Here is an 11,657-nt window from a genome sequence, read left to right as displayed (position 1 = left end):
AAATTGTCTTTGGGTCAAAGGCTTTCACACATGCCTTGTCAGAAAGAGCATGCTGCAAAACATACCACAAAACCCATTAAACTCCGTAATGAGACTTCTGAAGTGCTATGACGTCACACTTCCACAACATAGCTCAGTGATTTCATAGAACTGCTCAGTTACTAGTCAGCCATGAAATATGAAACTCTCTCATATGTGGGCTAAACTGAGTGTTAGGGGGGTTGTTGCTGTTGTTTTGTTGTTGTTGTTTTAAGTCTGTTCAGTACTGAGATTATGGTATTTTTTTACTTATTATCAGCCAAATTCACACTGAAGAACAATTCAAAGCTGTATCTCAACAGAAGTGGAATTTTCAACCTATGCTATGAATGGAAGAAGCAGGGAGAGCATAAATATGGTCCTAAATTTATTGCTATAAGCAATGTACTAAAATTTCACTTAAATGGCAGAAGTAATAATTACCTGCCTGGAGAGGTAATTGGGACTCTGACTAAACTATTTGCAGACTCATTGAGAGACATTTTGAGGCCAGGTACTATGTAGCAACAGAGTCTGGAGCGGGTCTGTATATTTGAGGATATTTGCGAAGTATTCATTTACCTTGTACCAAGTACAGCAGAGCAAAATATAGCAGATAAATATTTCCAGGTGGGAAAAAAAGAGCTAGTATTAATAGTTATAGTTATGCCCAGAGCAGGCATTAGGAAAACAGGAAAGCCAGTGTAATTACTCTTCAAACCATCATTAGCTCCATTCAGCTCATTACATGACTGGCCCAAAGAATAGCAAGGAACAACGAAGGACTGGATTCTCAATATAAACTCAGTGATGTGAAAATTTAGTGGTCATTTTCTGCCATGTGCCACCTGCCTATTTATAGACTGTGAATCCATGATTCTCAAATGGAATGTCCAGAAGAATCACTAAGGAGCTTGTGAAGAATACAGATACCCAGGCCTCGATTTTATTCGGTAGGTCTGCATGAACCCTAGAAATCTGCATTTTAAAGGCATCTAAGATGACTCAGACTTAAGTGGTTGTGAACCATATTTTGATAAATATTCCACTAGAGTCTATCTCTTTCTTAATTGAAAGGGTAAATTCGTTGGGAGAGGGAAAGGGGATAGCAGCAACTTTTGAACTGGGAGTTCAAAACCTTGGGCTCTATTCCAGATGTTGCTGCCATCTAACCAGGCAACCTTGGCAAATTACTTCACCTCTCTGTGCCTCCACTTCCTCAGAGAAGTTTGGGCTAGGTGATTTCTGAAGACACATTCTATTCCAGCCTCTGGATTCCACCCAAAGCACTTTTCTACTTTCTCAATCTCTAACTGCTAAGGTTTCCCAGAGAAATGTTGAAAAACCTCTGCTGTTCAGTATTCTTGGTGCATTCCCCCAACAATTTTAAAACACATGGAATGATTTGCAGCCGTCCATGAAGAAGGCTGTGGTTCCCAAAGTTTGAAAATATAATTGTGAACCAAAGGACTGACATGCAAAAGAAAAGGCACATGGCCCTACGCTGTATGAGATAAACTCATTTTTCTGGCCCACAAACAACTTCATTATAAGCAGAAGGTCACTACACCTCCAAATGCATTTGTGCTAGATTCAGTGCAGTGCACTGAACATCAGGGGATTTGGGTTTCACATGACTAATAATTCTGTCCACATTTTTAAAATAACTTTGGTTTCAAGAAACAAACTGTCCTTTCATGAGAGCTGTTGCTCCTCTACAAAGAAAAGGCCTCCTATAAGCTTGCCGTGTGTTTGCAGCCATATTTTCTGGTAGCATTATACTTCAGTATGTTGCTCTTATTGTTCATCCATCCATCAGTACCTATTAAAGGAAGGAATATGACTGACTCAGTGTCCTTGATCTTTCTATTCTCTCAGCCCCACATTCAAGAGCGTGGGCAGAGTCAAAGCAGAACAGGCTGTAAGAACATTTAAGCCACAGCTACCCTAGGGCATCCCTGCTGAGCCCAAGACTTTTGACTGGGTCGAGGACAAGCACGAGAAAGAAGTAAAATTCATCCACTAGGGCCTGCAATGCATTGATAGGAAATTAGCCACCTTAGCAGACACTATGTGTAGAGGATGCCTCCAGAATGTGTGCATGCAATAACAGAGACTGGAATAAGCATAGATTTAAAAACATATATCATGTAACAACTCCACTGGAAATTCAGATGATCTCGTTTAGTCATTTTAAATGGTAAAGAGGATGAGAGCAGACCAAGAAAACTTCCAGAGGACAGGATGCTCTGTCCAAGACTTGAAGAAAATTCACTGAATTCACAACTTATAATTTGAGGCAAAAACCATTAGACAATACAAATCATACTTGCTTCATGTAATATTCAGAGGAAAAACTGGAAGTTGATTGTTCTAAGCTCTCAAAAATGCAGTCTATCCTCAGGAACCTGACATGTCCAATATCTTGGTTATCTATTGAGGACCTCTCTATTCATGGAATATGGGACCACGGCTGCTCTGTGGCTGTTACAAATATAAGGGCGATAATGGTACCCAAAGATTGGCCTGGAGAATGACAAGAGCCTGGAGCTAAAGGAGCAGCCAGTGAGCGAGACTAATAAATGAAGTAGCGATCACACCTATAAATGGTCTCCTGTGTGATGACTGCCAGGAACATCCATGCAGCCCAGGAGGCCCCCTGTTTCTGAATACTAGAGTGTAACATAAGGACTATAAAAAGCATCCATGCCTTTGTTAATTCCAAAATCCTCTGCACTCTGGAGTGAAGTCCTACAGAGTTTGTGCCTCAACTACTATCCATGTCTCTCTCTAAGCCTCAGGGTTTTGGAGAGCAACTATCATGCTCTCTCTTCTATGTCCAGAGTGGATTCTCTGTAAACATCAAGCCAAACTGCGGATGTCCCCAGGGAACTCTGTGGTGAATCCTTCCTGAAGTGTTCTTCAGGTACGCTGAAGTCTGTAAGAATTAATCCAACTTTCTGCAGAGAGAGGCTTTATAATGCTGAGAGAATTTGGCTGACAGTCTGTTACTCTCAAGTCATTTTAAAAGTTTTTTTTTACCTCTCTTTTAAAGGGGTTGTTTTGGATTTACCCATAATGCTAAAGGGCAAGGGACTGGCAGCTGGGAGACCTGGGTTCTAAAACTAGCTGTCCCAGAGGCATCATATTACATGAGTAAAAATTCCTCTGGTTAGGACCATTTCCCCTTTGATAAATGGAAAAGATTGACCTCTATGAATTGTAAAGCTCTTCTTGCAATACTGTTTTAGCAGGGCCTTCACAGACATGGCACTCATACCCGCATCCTGTCCCTCCACCCCAGTCAGCATTAATTGACCACAGCAGTCTTTGCTACTGATTCTGGGTACGGCCTTCCCACCCTCCTCAACAAAGATGGTCATTACTAACTAATTGGTTTCAGAGCACAAATTAATACTTATTTGCCATTCTAGCTTTTTAAATTAAAAAATCTCTTTTCAACATCAAATATTTCCCTGAATCCAATTGTGTTAGGGGAAAGCTCCTACATGACTTTGGGCAAATTATCCTACCTCTATAAACCTATTCCAGTATTCATCTGGAAAATGGGAATATTAATAGTATCTGTAACCCAGGGTTGTGGTAAGAATTAAACAAGGTAATGCATGCAAAGTACCTGGCCCATAGGAAGCGCTCGATATATTTATCATTGCTAATTTAGTCTCAGGATGGTGCTTGGTGTACATATGTATTCAGCCACAGCTGTCACTCCTGGTGCGGCTCCTCTTCCTCAAGAGTCTAGAGCCCACAGGTAAATAAACATGGCCATAGCTATGAGACCTCCAGGTCCTACACTGCAACAGTGCCTGCCCTTGATTCACCAATTTAAAATCTTCCTTCTCCTTGCCTTGCAATGACAAAGTTATCACCTCAAACAGTCTAGATATAAACCCTGTGAACCTCACCCTCTATATTAGGACTGGTTAAAGTTGGAGAAAAACTCAAGTGTGAAGTCAGGTTTATAGGTAGTTTGGACCCTAGATTCTGAATAAAAGTTTGCAAACACCCTTACACTCACACTAAAATCATCTTTTCCTACATGAGGACAACAAATATATACTTTTGTATATGCACGTATGTATGTATGTATGTATGTATGTATGTATGTATGTATGTAGTAGGTAAAATTTTTTGAACCTCCCTCAAATGTCCCTGCTGCTAATCAAGCACAACATGGCACTGGCATCCGTATTGCCAGATTAGGTGACAATGGCATTGTGCTTTTTTTTAATCAGGATCCTGAAATTTTCATTGGTTTAAAGAAGCTGCAGGGGCAAGGGAACCAACTCCCACTACAAGCAATCCTTTCGTGAAGGCTAAAGTCCCATTTCCAGGTCCCAATGTTCCAGCACTTGCTCAGTCACTACTAACAGTGCTGTCAGGAGAGGGAAAACAGGACAAGGATGGGAGGCATGAGCCAGCTGAGCAGGGTAAGTGTGCAGGAGCTCGGAAGCACTGAGTCCTAACTCTAGGCACGCCGCTGACAATACCAGATGTCCTTAGAGAACCCAAGGTGTCTCAAGTGTCTTTGCTACAGCCTGGCAGTAATTCTGAACACCTCACAGAGTTGCTGCAAATGGTAGTAAATACAGATGACTGTAATAAATATAAACCTGTTCTGTGAACGCTGATTAATAGCTATAAAACAGCAGTACAATAAATTCACTGTGCAAGGATATCTTCAAACTGAAGCCAAAAGATAATAATAATTAAATTTTTTTAAAACCATTAGCTTCATCAAAACCTGAAAAACAGAACAGATCTATTTCTATGTAATAGTCCCGTGACTACTGTGGGGTTAATGCTAAGGCTATTTACCAAAAAAAAAAAATCTAATCTTTGCCCTTAAGGAAATAAAGAACCAGACTTTACAATTACCCATGGGGAGAAAAAAGGAGAAATTGCCTTTTGCTTTTGAGATAGATTAACTTTTTGAGATGACTCAGCCAGTTCATTGATTAGCAACCACTTCCTTTGCTACCTAATATGAAACGAACATCACTTACTTCTCCAAGAGAACTGGATTCAACAGACCCATATAAGTCACTTTCTTAGACCCTCACTACTAGAGACTCCAACTTCCTTGAAATCTGAGACCTTCAATTTTTTTTTTAATAAAATGAATAATTGAATGAAGGAGTAAATAATACAAATTTTAAATGAGAGATCTATAATTAGGTCAACTCTGGGTCAGAGAGAAAAAGAATGTGAAAGGAAAGACATATGCTAGACTGTGGGTGAATTGCAGTCAGTTATATTTTCAACCTTTTTTTAAGTCGGTTTTCCAGATGACTTAGCTCATTATTAGCTGCTCTCCACAGTGATGAAGGTATGGAAAAGCCCTACCCAAACATACTTTCAGAATTCCTGAAAGTTCATGACAGAACAGATAATTGGGACAAAAGAGAGGGCAACCATTGCTGATTTTTTTTTTTAATCGTCTTCATGGTTATCAGATTGTTAGCTTTTACAAGCTTTTCCGTATTTTTTGTTTCTATATCCAAAGATAAAAATATTTTGACATTTCTATTGCCAAATTGGGTTGTAAAAATTGTCAAAATTCTGTCAAAAAATTGTTTTAGAGGAAGCATTGTTATCGCAAAAAAAAAAAAAAGGAAAAATGAAAGTTATCCCACAAACTCTAGATATACTACTTGGAAGTACTTGGCCAGCTCTGAAATGCAACATTTATGCCCAGGAAAACCTAGCCTCGACAAAATTTTTGTTAAAAATTTAACAAATTTTAAAATATGTTCTGTTCAAGGAGAGAAAGGGAATTGTGGATATTTATGTAAAGGTTATCAAGTCTACACCAAAAGCTCCAATAACTTAGCTGACTACATTCAAAATTGTAAATGTGTTTTTATACTAGAATTATTATAATGCTATTAATAAAGTTATCCTTACCTGGGTCCAGGACTATCATTCGTTCATTCGAATAAAAATTAGAAGTGTTCAGAAGTGTTGTGAGAGGGCTCTGATGCCTACACAGAGCTGGCCAGGGGCGGGGGGATGGCGGTGAGGGAATGGGTGCTATGGAAAAGCATCTGCATCATGTTATGTATTCTCTGTGAACAATCAGAAGTTATTTCTTATAGAAAGAATTTCTGAATTGTAAAAACGGTCCGAAGTTGCAATCATAGGGATGTTGGAGTGTTGAAATTTGAGAATGGAAGAATGCTAATGACCAGAGGTGATGGACCAGAACAAGAAGATCCACGGCAGACAATGCCCTTCGGTGTACATATTTCGGGCTGATTTCCATTTCCAGATGATTCTGTCCGCACTGATAGGAACAAAAACAACAGATTCACCCCAATGCTGCCTACACATGCCTCATTAACCAGACCAGAGGACCCTGTCGAAAGTTGGGGCAATGAGAGAGATTTGTTTCTTTTGTTTCTGGTGTAATTTATAAACCCTCTGAGGAGAATGTAAATAGATGTAGCTCAAGAGCTACATTGTTTTCTGGCTAATTCCTTTTTCAAGGAAATCGAGAGGCACTCTATAGAAGGCATGGGGTTTTCAGGGATATGACATCATGCTATTGATGTGGACTCTGGATACTACACTGAGATTAACCCCAAATGGATATTTTGGGTGAGAATTTAGTAAAAAAAAAAAAAAAAAATCATCACATTACATCAGGCTTTGATTATGTTAAATATTCATCTATTCCAGCCATGCCTAACCTTAGGTAGCTCGCTAAATGGGCCAGGCTTTGACAAGAGCATATACACTGCTACCCAATGACTAATCTGTGCATTTCATCCTCTCCTTATTCATCCTTTCTATTCCACTAGAATCAGCTTAGGCAGCAAGCTCTCATCAGGATGCTGTCCCAGGCATGGCCTAATATGTGCCAGGTACATTGCCACACTGTTTATCTCTTGCACTAGAATGTAAACCCCTTAATAACAGGGATCCTAGGCAGTGTAGCCTAGTGGTTAAAGGCTCGGAATCTGGAGCCTAGACTGCCTGGACTTGAGTCCAGCTCCAGCACTTCTTAGCTGTGTGACATTGGGCAAGCTCTTTAATGTCCTTATGCCTCAGTTTTCTCATCTGTGATAATAATATTACTTATCTCATTGGGTTGTTATGAGAATTAAGTGGGTTTATGTATCTAAAGAGCCTAAAATATTAAGGTTTATTTAAGTGTCCATTGAAGTAGTTGTTATTTTCTTCTTGTTCTTATTCTTCATCATTATTATTTTTATTTGTATCCCCTCGTGCCTGGAACAGTATATCATGTAGTAGGTGCTCAACCAGATGTTTGGAGAATGAATGGATGGAGTCATAAAGTGAGAGGATTTGATAAAACTACAGTTAAATTGCATCTTTCAAGAATAGAAACAACCAAAAAATTCCAATTATCATATATTTCCCAATTATATTATGTAAAGATAATCAATACTCAAAATAAAGCCTTAGGATAGTCCATAATCCTGATCTTGGTCTGAATAATCAAAGCAAGATTAAATTTTCAGTACCATTTCCAGATCATATACCACATCGCAGTCTAAAGTCATTAAAACTTACCATACAAAACATGATATATATAGTAATTCTTAAATAACCAGAATATTTAAATTATCAGATGCCCTAGGCACCAACACTTATAGATAAACAATCATTTTACTGTATTTTAAGGCAAAAAAATATATAGCATTTCTTAGGCATCATTACACATAATAGATACTTCTCAGACCATGTTTATTTAGGTGCTTTTTCTAAATTATGTATGTCTACAAATGTTTTAATACACATTAATTTTAAAAAAGCTAAAATAATCTCAAATTCTCCTTTGGGAAATAAATATTAGGGAGTCCATGGAAGCCACAGGGGTGACGGAAATGAGAGCACCCAAGCCACCCTAACAAGGAAATTCTAATCAGTAGAATCACTGCTAGTTCACTGCCCACTTTTCAGTACTAAATTTAGGCAAGTCATTTGTTAGCCAACATTTGAGCATACATTTGTCATTCGTGTTGATTGTGCACATGGTTGCTCATTCCTTTGAGTCACACCACAAACCCAGAAAGGCATGACCCATTTTCAGAAGTGCAAAAAGTTAGGTCGGCACCCATATATGAGGTGCCAAATTCTCTGTGTTAAATATTTATGGAATATCTGCAAGAAGAAATGTGTAGACAAACAAATCAATATTTTCCATGACCTTGAACCAGTTTGCTTAGGAAGGATACTTTCATTCACAGCTTCATACCTTTAATTCTCCAATGGAGGAAAGTAGTCCAGCTCCATATGCCCGCAGTTGCCCTTCTTGCTTGCAAAGGCCAAACTCGATTGTGAAGAAATAGCACTTAAAAAAAAATCAACACATATCCAGAGAACTGGTCAACAAGTTCTTGTATAGAATAAAATGGCACCCAAAATAAAATGGTGAACTGTACATAATTTCTTCAACAATGTCGATTTAAATATATTTGAATAAAAAACATACATTGAAATCTATTCTCTTGCTTAATAATCCCTCCCTAGGCTAAATATATACAGAAAAGGTATTAACTACTAAAAGTCTTATGCTTACTAGATTCAGAAACCCTATGAGTCACATCATAACCTCTGCAATAATTTTAAAAATAGAAAAACATTTAGAAATGAATGAATATGTCACAGTGATAATGCCATAAGAATATGCTGCAATATTTAACAAGTTGTATTTCAGTGATATAACTTGATGCAAATGTGAAAAAATAACTTGGAATCCAACAATCCCAAACTAATTTTTGTAGTTTGTTTATTCATTTAATAAATATTTGTTGAGTACCTACTAGGTGCCAATGCTTGGTAAAGAATTGTGGTAAAGAAACAGGAGAGAGACCAAGAAAGCAAGTACATGCCTACCATACTACCAAAACCACAATTTTCACATGATTTTTTTAGCGAGACTTTAAATGTACATTTATGTATGCACGCACACACATACATATACAATGTATGTGTGACACACACACATACATATATAAGTATATATGTATTTATATATTTATCTATGCACACATACATATATAAGTATGTGTGTGTGCATAGATAAATATATAAATATATACAATAACCATTTCATTGACCTGAGTTTTACCAGCATCAACTACTATAGCTTTCCCAAGATATTTAAAACCTGCAATTGTTTCTATAGAGTTCAGGAAATCAAACTAGACAGACAGAAACCTCTGTACAACCAAAAGCTCACAATGCTCTTGAGAGGGGCTGAAATCACACTATTTTTACTCTGAGAGAAAAGTGAGAAGCTGACAATGAGCAATAAAACTTGCATCAAATTAACACTGTCCTATATTAGTGATGCAAGAGCACTGAAGGTGTCGAGAAAGGGGACAGTTTGAACACTCCGAAAAGGGGCAGAAAAATAATTATTATCTCTAGGCTACGGCAGTTTTCTCTCTATTTTTATTTAGAGACTAAGATGCCCTTGGTTCAGGAGGGTTTTATATTTTTTCAGTGTGAGAATAATCTGAAGTCGATTGGGTCAATGACAGGCAGCGCTGGGCTGGACCCGAAGGACTGGTCAATTCAGGTCATGGAGCTGAACCTCCAGAGGCAAAGCTTCCTTTCCTAGTTCACCTCCCGAGGAAACTAAAATTATAGCCCTTCCTACCCCCATCACCCACAGTGCCCACCAGCACTCCTTACTCTGTTCTGACTTTTCTTTCTTTTCCATCACACCACTTCTTTGACATGGCCTTCAATTTCTTTATGTATAATATGTACTATTTGTCATGTCTCCTCACTCTCCACTGTAAACTTCATGAGAGCAGGTATCTGTCTGTTCATCTAGAACAGGGTTTCCCAAGCTCAGCACTATTGACATTACAGGCTGAGTAATTATCCACAAGGGAGAGGGGGAAACTGTCCTGCATGTTGTGGAATGTTTAGCAGCATCCCTGGCCTCTACCCACTAGAAGCCAGTAGAATGCCCCACCCCAGTTGTAACAACCAAAAATGTCACCAGATATTGAAAAATGTTCCCAGGGGAGCAACATCATTCCTGGTTGAAAACCATTGATATAGAATAGTGTCTGAAACATAATAAGAGCTCCATAAATATTTAGTGAATAAATAAACAAATAGTGAATAAAAGAATTATGTGTCAGGTAGGCTTATTGTGTGACAGCATGACCTGGAGGATAGAAACACATGATGAGACCTGAGTCTTGGCCTGCTTTTAATTAGCTATGTGACCACAACCTCTCTAGCATGTAGGTTTCATGCCCATGACATCCATTCATTCATTCCTTTATTCTACAAACACTTCTTGAGCAGCTATTATCTGCCAAACTCTGCTTTAGCTGCTAAGGATATGCAGTGAACACAGCAATAAAGTCTCCAATCTCAGGAAGCACATGTGCTATACTGAGATGAGACAAGCAATCATAACTACAAAAATCAATATATGGGATAATCTCAGGTAGAATATGCTAAATAAATTTTTAAAAACAGGTTAATGCATCAGATATCAAGCAGAAGACATGGCTGTTTTAGAGGTCAGAGAAGGCCTCTTTGAGAGTGTAATATTTAAGCTGCAACCTGCTTGAAAAGCAGCCTTTTGTGCAAAGATCTAAGGGAAAAAGTGTTCCCAGCAGAGGAAGTTCAAAGGCACTGAGGCAGGAATGTATTTGTATTTCTAAGGGCCGTGGGAAGTCATCAAAAGGTTTTAGGCAAAGACAAACATGTTATAATTAAGTTTTCAAAAGATCATGCTCGTGCTGGTTAAAGAATAGATCTCAGCAGGGCAAGAGTAAAAGCAGAGAGACCAGTTAGAAGGAAGTGGTAGCCAAGAGACAAGAGAGTTGAGTGGCTCTTTGAATATGACTTTGAAGCAGGGGTAGCAGGAGATTGGGAGAAGTCAATATCACAAAGGCCTCATGGAAAGAACCAAAACAGGAGACACGAATATGTTTTGAAAAGTTAAAATATAGCCCTCAAGTCTGTCCTCCAAAAACTTTTGCACTATGCTGAGCACAACGAAGAGAAGTGATCACACAGTCATAGAACAAGAAGACTGGAAGTTCAGCCTCCTATTTTACCGAAAGGAAAACTCAAGTTTAAAGAGATGAAGTGATTTACCCAGGACCAGTCTAGATGGTGACATTTAAGAGATCTAGAGCTCAGTATTTTAAAGAGCTCGATATCTATCACACTTTAAAGTTTCTAAGGAAAAGATGAATAGATGCATGATTTTCCCTTACAAGCAAAAAATGGAGAAATAAAGGTCTAAAACAGGAAAACTAGAATCTCATAGCCTCTTCTTAATGTATCTTTAGCTGATTTCTCTAATTTATATTATATTTATGGCATGTGATATAAAATCCTTGGAGCCTTAACATTGCATTAAAAAAAGTGCTGTCATGTTCTAAAGCCTCTAAAACACACATATGGAGCCAGTTACAGGAGCCTTTGTGTAAGCCTATTAAGAGCATCTTTGATTTTCCTTATGCTACATCAATGAATACATGGTTATGACCTAAGTAAAAGAGGCTGAGGGTGCCCTGAGAAATTCTGGCATTCCATATACACAGTCTGCACATAGGAAAGCTCCCTGGCCCCATATCTTGTCTGGGAACCCTTCCAGAATCTCTGAC

General features: G+C 38.4%; 1 protein-coding gene across 1 annotated transcript in view; it reads right to left on the bottom strand.

Annotated features, from left to right (window-relative positions):
- TPH2 (tryptophan hydroxylase 2) overlaps positions 1–11,657 on the bottom strand; it is an 88,946-nt gene that overhangs the window by 390 nt on the left and 76,899 nt on the right. The window contains 3 exon segments of the mRNA XM_006923753.2: positions 1–2; positions 5–52; positions 8,264–8,359. The exon segment at positions 1–2 is cut by the window's left edge and continues 87 nt beyond it. Coding sequence (XP_006923815.1) covers positions 1–2; positions 5–52; positions 8,264–8,359 — 146 coding nt within the window.

The sequence above is a fragment of the Pteropus alecto genome, unplaced genomic scaffold (assembly GCF_000325575.1).
Source record: "Pteropus alecto unplaced genomic scaffold, ASM32557v1 scaffold76, whole genome shotgun sequence".
Classification (NCBI taxonomy): Eukaryota; Metazoa; Chordata; class Mammalia; order Chiroptera; family Pteropodidae; genus Pteropus; species Pteropus alecto.
Note: the sequence above shows the minus strand (reverse complement) of the source record. Positions and strands in the feature narration are given on the sequence as shown.